This window comes from Equus quagga, unplaced genomic scaffold (assembly GCF_021613505.1).
Source record: "Equus quagga isolate Etosha38 unplaced genomic scaffold, UCLA_HA_Equagga_1.0 HiC_scaffold_3112_RagTag, whole genome shotgun sequence".
NCBI classification, from domain to species: Eukaryota; Metazoa; Chordata; class Mammalia; order Perissodactyla; family Equidae; genus Equus; species Equus quagga.
Window position 1 is genome coordinate 1,693 of NW_025793532.1, and position 17,065 is coordinate 18,757.

Below are 17,065 nucleotides of genomic sequence, written 5' to 3' on the forward strand. Positions count from 1 at the left end.
TTTTTTTTTCTCACCTCTATATTTAAAACATCATCAAGTCTGTAGGCTCTGCCTCCAAATCTATCTCACAGCCATGTACTTCCTACCACTTTAGCCCAAGCTACTGTCCTTCCTTCCTTCCTGGATTACTGCAAGTGTCTTCTGCTACTAATCTGCTCCCCATCCCTATGACCCATTCACCACATGACAGGTGGAACAAACCTTTTCATAAAGTAATCAGATTACTCCCTTCCGAAACACTCTGTACTAGTTTCTCATCACACTTTACATACATTCCAAATGTATACCATGGGTATATTGCCATGGCTGATTCAGAGCACTACCTGATTTCGCCCCTCCCTATCTCTTCATGCTTATCCTGTACCGCTGTCTCTACATTCCAGCTACAGCGGTCTTTATGATGTTCCTTGAAAGAGTCAAGCTCTTTCATACCTTACGGCTTTTGCAATTGAAGTTCCCTTTACCTGAAATCCTCTGGCCCCAAATATTTCTGTGGCTGGCTTTTTTTAAAGATTTTTTAATTTTTTCCTTTTTCTCCCCAAAGCCCCCCGGTACATAGTTGTGTATTCTTCGTTGTGGGTTCTTCTAGTTGTGGCATGTGGGACGCTGCCTCAGCGTGGTCTGATGAGCAGTGCCATGTCCGCGTCCAGGATTCGAACTAACGAAACACTGGGCCGCCTGCTGCGGAGTGCGCGAACTTAACCACTCGGCCACGGGGCCAGCCCCTGTGGCTGGCTTTTTTATATCACTGAGGCCAGCACAAATGTCAGCTCCTCAGAGAGGCCTTCCCTAACCAATCAATCTAAAGTAACCCCTCCCCTAGTCTTTCTCACTTCACACGGTTTTACTTCTTCACTGCACTCACCATTATCAACACTTCCTTGTTCATATATTACCTGTTTATTTTCTATCTTTGTTCACCAGAATTTAACCTCCATGAGAACAGGAATCTTACCAGTCTTCCTTACCGTTGTATTCACAACGCTTGGCAAAGCAGTAGATTCCTTAAAAAGATGTGACATATGCCCATCTCTGAGCAAGTCACTCAACTTCTCTGACTCATATTTGTGGGGCTACTATTGCTAGACTTAGCTCTGGGTGTCGGGATTACAAAGGTGAATAAGGCATGGCTCCTTGAGAATCTTATCCATTTATCTCTTCAACAAATATATACTGAATGCATATTTTACTATGTTCCAGGTCCTGTTCAATGTCATTATGTAGTTCCCTCTTCAGTAAAATGGAGTTTTGTTAACTAACTCTATCTCACAGAGTGTATAAACAGGATGAGTATGAAAATTATGCACAAAAAGAGGACTGCTATCAAAATGTCACCTTATATATTACTATCCCTGCACCTGCCTCTTTCTTTTTGTCTGGTAATGGGCAGGAGCTTATGACAAGAGAGAATCAACTGACAGAAACACAAGTATAAATTCTGGTACTCATAGAAAGTAACAAATATGAATAGCATCTCATAGGTTTTCATAATGTGCCAAACGACTAAGACGTTTGGCGCATTAATGTTTTAGATGTGATAGTAATCTGTTAATTTTCTGCATTTGTATTGCACAAATAACAGTTCTATTTACCTCCCTGCGAAAAACCAGGGAGTAGGGTGTGGCCTCCCTCAGTGCCACCGGGCCAATCGCCCTCTCCATCACTGCGTCTGATCTGTCACAGACTACAGGGCACACTTGGAGGGCGTCAGGGGCCTGGCGTGGGCCTGCAGAGCTCTTGGGCGGCCTCCTAAATGATGCGCCTGACACACGGTGCATGTGCAAGAGCTGTCCCATCCTCTAAACGCACTGAGCTACAGCGCGGTCCACTGTGAGAAAGCCAACACCGGGAGCGGGGCAGGGTGAAGGAGCACGGAAGAGCGCTCTCCCTGCATCAGCAGCCAATCCTGGGCCACGTCTCCAGTCACAGGCGCGCGTGAAGGCTCCTGTGCAGGTATTCACTATTTGTACAACAGGCTGCGCTGAATAAAATGGATTGTGCGGTCTGGACTGACAGACCCGCTTTTTTCTTACTTGTGAGTACCTGTAAGACGAGAGAGAGGAGGCAGCGAACAGGAGCAGCGATGCGAGGGACGCGAGGGCGTGAAGGACCGAGTCGGGGGAGAGGAGGGGTCCGCGGCTGTGCCCCGCGTCGTGGGGAGAAGACGGGCGCTCCCTCGAATGGAGGGGGAGCGGCGTTCCCGCGGCCGCCGGAAGGGACCAGCGCGGGGGACGAGGCGCTGGTGCCCCGGGGCCTGGAAAGGGGCAGTGTCGAGAAAAATGGACCCTACCTACAATTCCTTTAGCATCCCCCGCCGCCCCAGGAGCGGCCCTGGCACCCAGCAACCGCCGCGGAGACCGCGCGCCGCTCTGGCAGGAGCCGCCAGGAGCGGACCTCTGCGAGGGTCACGGGGCCAGGCTGAAGGCCGCGGGCGCAGCGGGGGCGGCGGGGCGGGGGCGGGGCCTGAGCGGGCGGGCCGGCCGGCGGGGCAGGGGGCAGGGGTCGGGGGTCGGGGGTCGGGGGTCGGGGGCGGGGCCTGAGGGTGCAGGCCGGTGGGGGCGGGGCGGGGCTGGCGGCGGCGGCGCCTTCCAGTGGCTTGGCGGCCGCCTCGGCCTGCGGAGGCGTGGGTTCCAGGATCACCTGGGACCGCCTGATGTGTTTTCAGTCTTTTCTGACTATTGACCTACTGGGTTATACAAGTCCAGGGACAGAGTTGACGTCACAGAGCCCGTTAGCCAAAAAACAGCGCCAGGGGCTGCACGTGCCAGAAGTAATTTATCAAAACTCAGATCGTATTTCCCCTTAAATCAGCTTAAGTATAGTGCAATCGTAAAAGGGCATAGTCTGTGGGGTCATGACCGTCAGGGTTCAAAGTTCAGCGCTGCCACTTTTTAGCTATGGGACCACCGGCCATTAGATGATCTCTTTGAGCTTCGGTTTTCTCACTGTAAAGGATGTGGTGGTGAGAATAAATGAATTGATACCTGGCAAGTGTCTGGAATAGGGCTTGGTACAAAGTAAACACAATATCCTGTTATCGGTATAGAACCTTTGGCTTTTCCCCCCTCACAAAATAACCTTCATAGGAAACAAATGAAAGCAGAACTGCTCTGGTTGAAGGTGGGCCCAGAAGCCTTGATTTCTCAATCCCAAAGGTTGTCTATAAGGTTCCTCTAATGGAATCTCCAAGCTTCCTAAAATATAGACAAAAACAACTATTATGGGAGAATATCCAAACTTCTTAGAAGGACAAACTGCTCTTTTGTATCTAATTTTTCTTGTGATAATCCGAACTTTTCCTCCTGCAGACAGTACTCCGTTTTGCCTCTGTGTTTTTTCTAGTTTGTCTATCGGCAGTGTTCTCTTTCTCCTTTTCCTATTTATCACTTAAGATCTGATTCAGATTACAACTCTTTCTTGGGTGACAATGAGAAATTCTCTTTTCATTGTAACCCCCTCCCACCTTCAGCATGGTGTAGACATCTCAGCAAAGATGTAAAGTTATTTTCCTCCTTGTTTTAGAAGAGTAGACAAAGTCTTTTGTGCTTATAGGGTTAAACGCTTTGTTCTCATGGTAGGGAAAGGGAAAGCAGGTAGATCCCCAAGGATACTGGGAGGAAGGACCTTTGAGAGAAGTCCGATGACCTCCAGGGTACGGCTCTGTGCCTCAGATGCAGTGGACTGCTGGAGGTGAAGTGCTTCCGGGTCCATCTAAAGAAGTGAAGGGCACATCAACAAATGGCGTTTTGGAATTCTCACCAGGTCAGAGGGCTCAGGCCAGATTTGAGTTAGTCAACTAACACTTGTGATGTTACTTGCTCCCAAAATGGCATGAAGCAATTCCCACCTGCTACGGAGAGCTACAGAAATTATTCATATAGAAATACGTTCAGAAATGTTTAAAAAATAATGTCCTTCATTTATTTAAGGACAATGTGATGAACATCTAATAATGGATTAAACAACATCTAAAGAAACATCTGATATTTTTTCTCGTAAAAAATTAACAGCAACTTAAAAATAATTAAATTGTTTATATTAGCATCAATGCCATTGAAAGCAAAAAACTTCTGAGGAACAAGGAGAACCTTATTCATGACAGCAGTTTTCAATAAATTTAATATGATGAAAATAGTTTTTTTTTTTTTAAAGATTGGCACCTGAGCTAACAACTGTTGCCGATCTTTTTTTTTTTTTCCCCTGCTTTATCTCCCCAAATCCCCCCTGGTACATAGGTGTATATCTGAGTTGCAGGTCCTTCTAGTTGTGGAGTTTGAGACGCCGCCTCAATGTGGCCTGACGAGCAGTGCCATGTCTGCGCCCAGGATCCAAACCAGCGAAACCCTGGGCCACCACAGCAGAGCACGCAAACTTAACCACTCAGCCACGGGGCCGGCCCCAAAAATAGTTTTTAAAATATCTTCTATATAAATGGTTCTGTACTTCTGAAAGCACTTCAATAAAAATAGAAATTTGGCTAATGATATATTTGGTATGAATTAAGTGCCAATCTTCTCTTCCAGTCTTACCTCTCACTAATTCTATCAACCTTAAGTGTCAATCATTTACTATATCCTAAGCTTTACTGTTTTTAAACTTTGCTAATATACTGGCCCTCCACCTACTTAATCCTTTCTTCACCTTACTCCCTATTAACCCACCAATGCAAACCATAGCCACCCTTGAAGGTCCAATTCAAGTGTCATCTCCTTTAAGAAGTTCCCCTCACTCAGACTCTGAATCCTTCCTTTGGATTACAGCTATTTGTACATATTTTATTTTCTTGTAAGGTTCTTGGAGGCAAGTATCATGTCTCATTCATATTTGTATTCCCCACAGGGTCAATCTCCCAACTAGAATACAAGTTCCACCAAACAGAGCCCTTGACTATCATGTTCATCACTGTATTCCCCAGCAACCATAATGCCTGGCACATAGTAGGCATGTTATGAGAATATTTCGAGTGAGTGAATGAATGGATTTTAAAACATAAGCTCCATGAAGGCAGGGATTTGTCTGTTTTATTCATTGCAAAGTGAATATTTGAATATTACCAGGTGAATAAATGATTTTCTTGGAAAGCTTAGCATTCATTATAGACAACAAAAATTCTTCAATCTATATCTTCACGGAACTCAAATATAAAGTATTTATGTTACCTTTCACCCAACTAATTCAGTGGATGATATATCTTTCTGAAAATAAGACACCTCCCAAAACTGTAAGAGCAAAATTTAAAAGAATCATAAAATGGGTGTTTACATTAAGAGTAGTTTCAGTTTTCTTCTTTGCACTTTTCTGTGTTCTAAATTTTCTGCAATGGAAATATATTATTTTGTAATCAGAAAAAAAATAATATTATTTTTAAAGAATGTAATGGATGAGATCATTTGCAAATCTATGGCTGAGGAAATTTTGAGGACACTCAAATCTCATCAGGGTTATTTGGAGTTAATACTTAAAGAGCTGAAACTTAGTCTGCTTAAAAAAAAAAAGAGCTTCTCAGAGGGAAGATGGATGACACCAGCCCTAGGAGAAAAGGGCACTGAAGAACAAGAATTTATTCTGTTTATCTAGCACCATCCTTGGAACTCTGACACCCCTGCTGTGGACTGAATTGTGTCGCAGCAAATTCTAACCTCCAGTGTGATGGTATTTAGAGGTAGGGCCTTTGGGAGGTGACTAGGTTTAGACGAGTCTTGAGGGTGGGGCTCTCATGATGGGATTAGTGCCTTATGAGAAGAGACCAGAGAGGCTGCACACTCTGCCCCAAACCCCTCTATTTCCCCACCATGTGAGGACACAGGGAGAGGAGGCTATCAGCAAGCCAGGAAGAGAGCCCTCATCAGAGCTTAATCGTGCTGGCACCCTCCTGTTGGACTTCAAGTGTCTAGAACTGTGAGAAAGTCAACGTCTGCTGTTTAAGGCCCTCCGTCTATGGTGTTTTGCTGTAGTAGACCGCGCTGACTGAGACAGATGAAGCAGTCTAAGATCTGAACTCTTAAGTGGCAAGGAGTTTTCTGATACTGGAAGAGGATCTCCTGATTTGGTCAACAAACATTTATTAAATGCCTACTGTGTTCCATGCCCTGTGCAAAGTGCTGAGGATTCAAAGATGACCAAGGCAAGGCTCCCACCCCTAAGGGGCTGATTTAATAGGAGACAAACCTGTAAAAAAAAAAAAAAAACTGAAAAAAGGTTCTAAGTCCTCTGACAGAAGTGTGTGTAGGGTACATACAGCCTTCTTTCAGGCACCCAGAGGTTAAAGTAACCCTTTCTATCTGTGGTTGGGGTGGAGTAAATTAGCTTGGTGGGAGTCAACACTCTGTATCAAGTTAACTCTGAGTTCACCAACCAAGTCAAGAGCTGTGACTTAGGATGTGGTGATGAACCTGAGACTTCACACGGTGAGCCCTGCAGAGGCCAGTACTGGACAGAGTCACAGAGATTTAGACAGTGGCCATCCACCGAGGAGAGGGAGGAAAGAGCTTGCTGCCTGCTGTGCAAAATGGAACACGCTATCGGCATGGGCTTAGTGGGCTCTTCAACTATTTCTTCACACTGAAGTTCCATTTCTGATACTTCTTTGGGGACTTGGATATTTATAATAACATTCTCATTTACTTATACTAACTGTACTTTGTATAAGTTAGTAAGTATTCAAAGCCTGGTACTTAAACTACTGGTGAAGGTGGGAATGAGCGCTAACTGCTGCGCCCTTCGGTCTCACGTGCCCTTTGCTGTCCAGGTCCTCATCGTCCCCCATGTCCCAGCCGAGGCCACCCCCTGGATTAGCTGGGGGCTCCTGCTGCGAGCTCCCTAGCACTCCTGTACTTCTTGCCTCACAGCACTTATCACACCATTCTTCAATCTCTTGTTTAATTGTCTCTCTCTTCTATCAGACTGTCAGATCCTTAAGGACACGAACAATGTTAGTCTTAATAATGTGCCTGGGTCACCAAAGCCCTTTAGTAAGTATTTGTTGAATGGATCTAGTTTCAGAGTCTGTGAAAGTGGAGGACCAGATGAGCATTCAGTTTATGGTACCACCAAGGGGCACCTAACCAACGAAGTGCAGTTTGAAACATCTGTCTGAACTTTGGCATGAATTAACCCAGTCCAAACTGAGAGCACAAACACTAAGGGAATATATTACCATGGAGTAACCAGTGTCAGGCTGACATAAAAATTAAGCCTGTTAAGGCTTCATATTGTGTTAGCTTAATAAGAATTAAGCTAGTTTTGGACAGGGTTGAAAGTCATGGTGGCAGTGGCTGGAATGGTAGTCTAATGACGAGAGGAGTGGACAGGCTATATGCAGATCAGCTTGGTGGGATCAGAAGATTCTAATTCATTCATTTAATACGTATTTAATATCTCCTTCAAGATTAGCTTCAACTTCAAATTCTAGATTAAAGAGTTTAGATGGGAAGTGATAAGTAATAAACGCTTCAGGTATACAACATGATAAAAGGTGTAAACTGTATTTAAACATGATTATTCTAGCAACTAGGCAGGAGTTGACCTAGACTAAAGAGAAACTTATGGGTGATACACAAAAGCCAAGATGGTCTGTTGAATAAGTGGGATAAAATATGACCTATGCAGATAAGCCTTTCTTCTAATATCGTCTCTGTTGTCACGTCACAACGTCTGAAATTCCTGCCACAGAAGTCAGTTTTTTGGTCAAAGGTACTATCTTTAGAAAGCCCTTGTTAACATGCAAGAACATGCTACTAAGTGATGGCAACACCCAATACAATGGTACCTCTGACTCCCAAATCTGATCTTTCTATCTTCATAGGAATGTGAATGTTTATTGACAGACACTTCTCAGCTTCCTCATAGCTGGGTGTGGTTATCACCAATAGAAGGTAAGAGAAGAGATGTGTCTAACTTCCTCACAACTTTCTTAAAAATAAATTGCTTGCCTTGGACTTTCTTTTTTCCTTCTTCCTGAAGGCTAGAAAGGAGACATGGGAGAGATGTACTTCCAACCTGTGTCCTAAGCTAGGGCGTGGCGGAACATCAAGACAGAAGGACACAAATCGGGGCTGGCCTGGTGACGCAGCGGTTAAGTTCGCACATTCCACTTTGGCGGCCCCAGGGTTCGCTGGTTCGGATCCTGGGTGCGGACATGGCACCACTTGGCAAGCCATGCTGTGGCAGGCGTCCCACATATTAAGTAGAGGAAGATGGGCACAGATGTTAGCTCAGGGCCAGCCTTCCTCAGCAAAAAGAGTAGGATTGGCAGCAGATGTTAGCTAATCTTCCTCCGAAAAAAAAAGGACACAAATCTCAGTAGACCTCATGAGCAGAGTAACCCTGTCAGCATCGACCAGGCAGCCAGTTTCATGAGAGGTAAATAAATTTCCATTTTCTTTTAAGTACTGTATTTCTTGTTTCTTCATTATAGCAGCTTAACTTACCCTGATTAATATGATATTCTTGAGAGTGGCATAGATTTGAAAATTGGCTCTCTGTCACCTAGAGAACAGGAAGAGCCTGAAGACGTGGGTCACAAGAAACAACTAAGAAAGGGCTAGACCAGGGCACGTCTTAGCAGGAGGCAAACTCAGAGGGGCCACTGAAGTGGGGGACTCTGTGGACCCAGGCAGGAAGTTGAATGAGGGCTTTTGTCATCCAAATAGGTGCAAGAGGAAGAGCCAATGAAGATACTTTGTGTACATAAAAATTTTGGTGGGGCCAATCAGTTACAATACTTCACAGAAAGGTAGTAAGAGGGGCAGAAATGGAGAAGAGGCAGATTAACAGGGAAAGCGAGGGGAGAAACTGATGAGAGATTACAATGTATTTAAAAAGAAAAGAGGATCCAAAAACAACTCAAGGCATGAGAGGCTAGGTGGCCATGCATCATAAAACTGTGGCGGCAACAGTCACTCAGAGCGAGCTGTTGGCCAGCAGAACGCCACACCGAACTTGGTCTTTCCCCTGTTAATCTGATATCGTGGTAGTACATTAAAGAGTATTTCTCCCCACACAGATTAAGATAATGATGGAGTGTTTGAAGAAAAAAGGAAGAAGATAGAGAAATCAGGCTAGAAATGTAGAACATTACCACCTACATGGAAAGGGTAATGGCTGAAAATGCTGTTTAAAGAAATAACCACACTTTAAGTTCTGTTACATTTTAAGCTTAAATATTATATATTTCAATATCTATCTTGATAAAAGCAGCCTCTGGTACAGCTTTCTAATCATATATTTAGCATTCTCTCTTTTCACCTCTAAACTTCTTCAGAGGGCTCTCCTCGAACTTCTTCATCATTATTTTGATGTGCAGCTTTCTGGAGAAGCCTGGGGCCCAGCAAACCAATGAGGAGACTTCCAATTGGGGCTGTGATGAGGATGGACAAAAATGCCACTGTCAACACATCCATTCCATATTCTTCTAATTGTTTCTCTCCATGTGACCTTGCTGTGTCCAAGGCCACGGATCCTATTGCAGCCTGTAAAAGTTTAATGGTAAAGTTGGACACAGGCATATAAGACAGGCACATAGAAAAAAGGTGAATTATTTTATCATTTGCAAAAACAAACTGCTTGTTCTTTTGTTCAACTAAGAAAGTTCTTTCTTTCAAAGTGTACTGCAATTGGTTTTGGTATTCTGAAAATTCTCCTGCCCTGGCATGGGGAAGGGATGGTGATTCATATGTACTTCGTTGCAGAAGGCAGGGTTACAAAAATATCAGGCAAATATATTTCAAAACACAAGGTAAATACAGCCTCATGATATAATTGACTATAAGACGATTCTGTATACTAAATTCCTTATGAGTAAAGAAAGTCACTGGTCATCGCACTCTTTTATCTTCAGGAATCTGGAATTAAAAAAGAACAAGATGAAAAAGTGCAGTGAGCCCTGTGGCCGAGTGGTTAAGTTTGCATATTCCACTTCAGCGGCTGAGAGTTTTGCTAGTTTGGGGGTGGACATGGTACCGCTCATCAGGCCATGCTGAGGCGGCGTCCCACATAGCGCAACCAGAGGCACTCACAACTAGAATGTACAACTGTGTACTGAGGGGCTTTGGGGAGAAGAAGAAGAAGAAGAAAGAAGATTGGCAGCAGATGTTAGCTCAGATACCAATCTTTTAAAAAAAGTGTAGTGATACTTACTGGAAGATGGCAAAGTTTTAAATGAAAAAACATAAGAATATGTATTGCTATAGAGCTAAACTAATTGTTAAACATAAAGAAACCTGAAAGTGGTAGGCACTGTCAAAACTTGAAGGTAATCTTATTAGGTATTTGGTGAACTCTTTGCCTTAGGTCTTGGTGAAATATTTTATTTAAAATTTGTCTACTGGGAAGTATTATGAAAACCTTCATTTTCTTTTAGAGGCAAAATGCCATATTAGTGCACTTGGGAAAATAATATATTAATCAATCTGGTTATTCCCTTATTCCACAACACACAACAATGTTGTCCTCTAGGACAATGAATCAGAAGAGAGAATGCTGGTGTGGATGAGACACAATGGCAGAGACTACTAATTGCCCACAAATATCTGAATGCCCCTTTTCCCTTCTAAACTAGAACTCCTGAGTGTTAGCTGGTCACATTGCTGTCCAAACCAAGACTTTTTTTTATCCTTCTTTGCAACTAGATGAAGCTATATATCTAAGTTCTGGCCACTGAGAGGTGAGCAGAAGTGATAAATGCTACTTTTGGATTGTTCCCTGAAGAGAAATGGACACTTGCACATCATTCTTTTTCCCCTTCCCCCTGATGAGAAATGGTGAACTGATGGAAGGCACATGCTGAGGACAGTGTCACCCTGCCAGCTCTGGAGTGTCCATGCTGGACTGCTGATGGGAGAGAAGGAAAAATCTATCTCACTTAGTCCCTGTATGTGAGGGCTCTTTGTTATTTCAGGTTCCTTGTACCATAACTAATTCAACATTTCAAGAATTCTTGGCAAGAACTGCACTCATTACAATGTATATTTTTCTTTCAGTTCTCCGTTGTGTGTGTATGTTTTGAGGTTTGTAGGTATGCTGATTTAAAATATATTGTGATTTAAAATATATTTCTTACAGCAGGTCATGGACCAAAAAGTTTGAAGAACACTAATATGGAAAAAAACATACAAGAAAGTCTTGTTTCTTAGGCAGGGGCAAAAGAAGAAAAAAGAAAATTCCATACAATACTTGCTTCACAGTACATACATTATTCACCACATCCAAGATAATTTCTCCTTATTATAAATTTGCTTTGACAGCAGGAAAGTGCTGTCTTTCAAATTTTAACCTTTAGAAACAAATCTTTCAAACCAAAGCTACTAGAGTAATTATTTTGATAGTTACCTAATAAAGTTACCAGAAGTAGTGTAGAAGCTTGAGACACTGAGGGAGAAACTATTCCACTTATTGTACCATATAAACCTCACAGTATTCTTAGCCATTATGTCCCAGACATCTTTCAAAGTCTGATGAAAAAAAACTTCTCTGGGATAATGCCCAAACCTATAGCCACACCAAATCTGGCATATAGTTACAGAGCATACACAACCCTCAAAGTTTCCTAAATTAAAAATATCTGATTTTCATCTCACGAAATAGAAATTTACATATTTAAATAATTGCAAAATAATCAAGGATGCAACAGTTAAATCTTGTTTGCTATAATTAGTCTGAAAATATACAATACAATCAGGGCTATTTGCAACAAATGATAATCTATACAGTTCTAATTTAATTAGCAATTATAGGTATTCTACCAAATGCATGGTCAATAATTTCAAGCACCTGTTAGTGCCTTGTTAGAGTGCACAAATTTTGGGTCATGTGATTGAGACAACTGACAGGAAGTACAGCTAGTTTGAAAAGTTTAATATTAACTAATAATCTAGGAAATCAATAAAGCATTTTCTGAGTTGTTTCTCAATAAATCTTTCTCCATTATATATAAAGACCGAGGTTGAGCATAACTGATCATCAATCATATTGACAGTGAAGTATTTCCAAACACTAACATGGGCCGCGCTATTTCTGTTTCACTCTCTTCTTAGAAGACATCAAAACGAAAAATCTCTAGGTGATTCAGAGAGCTCTGACTGATGAAAATTCAAACTCTTCCCTCCCTCTACTACTGCTTTCTAGTAACATAGGGATTTATTGGATTTTCAGTTGTACCCTGGAGATCTAAAGAAATTTAAATGAGCCATCATATTAAAGGAATCAGCATACCAAAAATAAAACTTTTAGAGTAGATTAGTAAAAATTCTTTTCATAAATCAAACTTTAGTTACTTTTGTTCACCAAATTTGGACAAGCCCTCTTATTCAAAATTTTAAGGGATCATATTGAAATAGGAGTTAAGATCCATCATTACCTGGACTGTGGCCTTTGGAAGCCATGCAAATGAAATAAATATCTTTTCCTTTATGTTAAAACCAGCAAAACACACCATCAGAAATGTAGTCAAAATTCGTATCAGTACTGCAATACCCAGGGTGGCAACACAAAGGCCTGTAAGAAATACTCAATTTTTAGACATAACGAAATACTGGGGAAGAAATGGAATCTCCTGATTATTGATTCAAAATTCTATCAACAGAAATAATCTAAAAACATTAAAAAATTAAAAGGACAAAAATGATTAGGCATAATTTGTCAAAACATCAATATTAAGGATCAATCAGACCATTTGTTTAAAAGAAGGTATTTGCCCTAAATTAAAGCCAGAAATTAACTAAATATATTTGAATTTCCACAAAGGAGATTTGAATGTTATTTATCTTATGCTTTATAGCAAGAACCACACTTTTTCCCATGTGTTTATTTAACAAGAATTTATTAAACTATAACTACGCATAACAGAATTTGGACTAGGTTCTGATACCCAAACACGCATAACGTACAGACTTTGCCTCCATGAACTCCAAAGTCAGAGGAAGACAGAAACATAAAGAACCAAAAGGTGAGTGCAGTGTAAATATACCGGTAAGAGGGCGCAGAAGAGAAAAAACTTAATATTTTCATCAAAGTGGTTGAGAATTCTTTACAGAGGATAAGACCAGAGGTGATATTCAAAATATTTATCAGCAAGTATGGAGGCAATCAGGCAGTCAGAAGAGAGCTGGCTGGGCACTGACCAGTCAGAATAGACACTGGCTTCTACACCTGTTTCCCCATACTGGTGTGTGCACTGACTGCCCATCACCCTGGCTGATGTGTACAGCTACTTCGTTCAGTCCTTCAGAATCCTTTGCTGATAAAGGTAAGTTCATTCTGATTTGCAAAATAAGAGATTGTGACTAGGGCAAGGCAAGCTACTGGACCTGAGAAAGGCAAAGCTAAGGTGAGTACTAGGTAATAGGGTGGTTTTTGAAAAAGTAACCTTTGTTGAGTGCTTGCTCTGTGCTAGGTTCTGTATTAAGCTTTAAATGCATCTCTTTACTTAATCTTTACAACCTGTGGAGTAATTATTCTCACTTTACAGTTGAAAAAAAATGAAGATCAGAAAGGATGAATAACTTTCTCAAGTTCAAGAGGCTGGTAAAACACCAGACAGACATTGCTTGATGCTCTATTGTGAATCTGCAACATGGTTTCTTTATGAAAAGGTTGTGTGGCTCTTTATTGGAGGGTATTTTTCCCAGCGTGGTAGATTTTCAAAAGTATTTGTTGCCTTAAGTACAAGATACAAAAGGGACGATCCCATTCCCAGGAGGGAGCAGTCTGGGGAGGATGATGAGAAAGCCTTGGACACACTGAGCCTCAAGTTTTGTGGGATTTACAAGTGGTGATGTCCAAGCAGCAACTGGATATGTTGAATTCGAGATAAAGATTTTGCAATTACATAGTTTATAATCGAAGCCACTGAGTGTAGCTGAGCTCAGAGAAATGATACCCAGCGTGAAGTGTAGAAATCTTTTGAAAGAACTTGGAGGAAGAGCAGCACTTAAGCCATATATAGTGTAAAGGAAGACTCAGAGGGCACTGGAAAATGTAAAAATTCAACGTAAAAAGTGTTGTAAAGAGGTCAATAGCGTCCAATGCTGCTGAGAGATCAAGTCAAGTCAAGACTAACACGTATTTCGTGTATCCAGCAATACGACCGTGGTGAGGGCGAGGCTGGTTGTGGAATGGGGCAGAAGCTGGGCTGAAATGTTCTGAGGGAGGGCATGAGAGTTGAAATGGAAAAGGGGGACACAGTTACCTCTTTAGAAAAGTTTGAAAAGAGGAAGAGAGAGAGAGAGTGGTAGGTGAGGGGGGAAGTGAAATGAAGAAGGGATATATATATATATATGTATATATATTTATTCAAATTTTGACTGTGGTAAAATACACGTAAAATTTACCATCTTAACAATTTTTAAGTGTACAGTTCAGCAGCATTAAGTTAAACACTCACAGTTTTGTGCAACCAATCTCCAGAACATTTTCATCTTGCAAAGCTGAAACTCTACACCCATTAAACAGCAAGTCCCCATTTCCCCGCCTAAACCCTGGTAGCCACCGCTCTCCTTTCTGTCCTTATGAATTTGACTCCTCTGGATGCCTCACAGGAGTGGGATCATGCGGGATTTGTCTTTCTGTAACTGGCTTATTTTACCCAGTGTAATGTCCTCAGGTTCATCTATGTTGTCACATGCGTCAGAATAGAAAGATACTATTTTAAGATAGGAGAGATTAAAATCTGTTTCAATTCTGCAGAAGAGAAAGCTGTGACAAGGATATCTGAAGATGTGTCAGAAAAAGGGGAGACTCTATGTGTGAGATCTAGAAGGAGGTGGCAGGGATGGGATCCCTAGTATGGACGGAATAATGCTGTGATGCAAGAAAAGAAGGAAATAATGAGTACAGGTCTTTCTTGATGTACGATGGGGTTACATCCTGATAAACCAATCATAAGTTGAAAGTAAACTTTAAGTCAAAATATTGTAAGTCAAAAATACACTTTGGGCTGGCCTGGTGGCATAGTGGTTAAGTTCGCACCTGCCGCTTCAGCAGCCCAGGGTTCCCAGGCTTGGATCCCAGGTGTGGACCTAGCACCGCTCTCAAGTCATGCCGTGGCGGTATCCCACATACAAATTAGAAGAAGACTGGCACAGGTGTTAGCTCAGCGACAATCTTCCTCAAGCAAAAAGAGGAAGATTGGCAACAGATGTTAGCTCAGGGCCAATCTTCCTCACCAAAAGAAAGAAAGAAAGAAACAAAAGAAAGAAAGAAAGAAAAAGAAAAAAATGCATTTAATACACCTAACCTACCAAATATCATACCTTAGCCTAGCCTACCTTAAATGTACTAGGAACACTTACATTAGCCTACAGTTAGGCAATCATCCAATACAAAGCCTATTTGATAATAAAATGTTCACTATCTTATGTAATTTCTTGAATACTTACTGAAACTGAGAAACAGAAAGGGTAGAAGTGTATGGGTCGTTTACCCTCATGATCCTGTGGTGACTAGAGCTGCAGCTCACTGGCGGCTGCCCAGCATCTCGAGAAAGGATCATACAGCATATCGCTAGCCGGGGAAAAGATCAAAATTCAAAATTCGAAGTATGGTTTCTAATGACTGCATATCACTTTCATACCATGGTAAAGTCAAAAAATCCTAAGTCAAACCATCGTCAGTCGGGGACCATCTGTATACGTGTACAAATTAATTTTTGAGTATGGTACTAAAAGTCAACAGTTTTAATATGATGGCTTTTGAATGTATGAATGAATAAAAGAATGAATGAACAAACATTTCTATCCCATGGATACATATTATAGAACTGCCTAATTATCTTTAAAATTCTGGCCCTTGATCAGGACAAGCCTAGATGAACATTCTTATCGTTGGAAAAAAATTTTAAGGCCTGCATTTTCTTGATAGTAGTTAAGAGCGACACTTTTCTTTACAAGCAACAATATTTAAGGCATAAAATTTACTGTCTTAGATTGACAAACATTCTTTTCTAACCAACTGCTTAAAAGATCAGTATTAACTTTTTATATAATTGTGACAATGGGAACCACCAAATATAAACCTACTACAGATACTACAACTGAATATAAAAAGTTGATTTTAGCAAAAACACTACTTTGAAATTCTTACCCACAGTTTCTGGTCTGAGAGATGCAATAGATACCTCTGCTCCAATCAGTCCAAAGAGAAGGGGCTGGAAGATATCCCAGGCCACTGCAATAATCTTTTCAACCTCTGCCTAAAAGAAACACACATACACATACAGGGATTTTTATTATGTGAAGTTAGAAGATCTAAGAATTTTACTAATTTGAAATCTGAGTCAATTTGACCTGAGACAGGCTTTATCTATGTGGCATCTATAAATAAGAAGGTAGCTAGAATACAGCAAAAAATTGCATAAAGATACTTCTAACAGTTAAGGTATTACATTAGGTGCGTTGGTGTTGGTTTGCAAAAGGATGTTAACTATAAAGAATCTCATCAAGTCATCTCAGGAGGACTTCGACTTCTGAATACATGATGTGTGTGTCCATAATACTTAGTATTACTTTATAGTTAATTTTCACTCAACAATATGATTAAAAGATCTTGTAATATTTATACATATATCTAGAAATGCACCTTATTGCTGCATAATAATGTATGATATGGAAGTACCATAGTTTATTCAACCATTTCTTTATTAATAGACCTTTAAGTTGTTTCCAATTTTATTTTATTATAAAAGAATACTGTTTATGACTATCTCAAATCATGCAGAAAAATAAAATTCCGGTATAGTGAAGTGCTGTGCCAGTTATTAACTTACTGCCCCTCGGCTCCAAATCCTCCTTTCAATTGTTGCTCTGCAGAAGATGGAGCCAGGGGCTGGCCCAGTGGCCGAGTAGTTAAGTTCGCGCGTTCTGCTTTGGCGGCCGCGGGTTTCGCCATTTCGAATTCTGGATGTGGACATGGCGCTGCTCAACAAGCCATGCTGGGGTGGCATCCCGCATGCCACAACTGGAAGGACCCACAACTAAAAACACACAACTATGTACCGGGGGGCTTGGGAAAAATAAAATCTCAAAAAAAAAAAAAAAAAGAAGATGGAGCTGGACCCTTTTAAGTCTTTCCC

At 41.4% G+C, this 17,065-nt stretch overlaps 1 protein-coding gene across 10 annotated transcripts in view; it reads right to left on the reverse strand.

The window, feature by feature from the left end:
• Positions 1 to 670: 670 nt before the first annotated feature.
• SLC9B2 (solute carrier family 9 member B2) overlaps positions 671 to 17,065 on the reverse strand; it is a 64,648-nt gene continuing 48,253 nt past the window's right edge. For 7 of the 10 annotated variants that reach the window (XM_046649143.1, XM_046649146.1, XM_046649139.1 and 4 more), the window contains 3 exons: positions 16,078 to 16,186; positions 12,356 to 12,492; positions 9,139 to 9,470 (listed from right to left, as the gene is read on the reverse strand). In XM_046649143.1, the coding sequence (XP_046505099.1) occupies positions 9,249 to 9,470; positions 12,356 to 12,492; positions 16,078 to 16,186 (468 nt within the window). In that variant the 3' untranslated portion in view covers positions 9,139 to 9,248. Of the gene's footprint in view, positions 728 to 9,138; positions 9,471 to 12,355; positions 12,493 to 15,374; positions 15,499 to 16,077; positions 16,187 to 17,065 lie in introns of those variants that run through there. The other 3 variants (XM_046649140.1, XR_006886791.1, XR_006886790.1) reach the window with 3 other exon arrangements.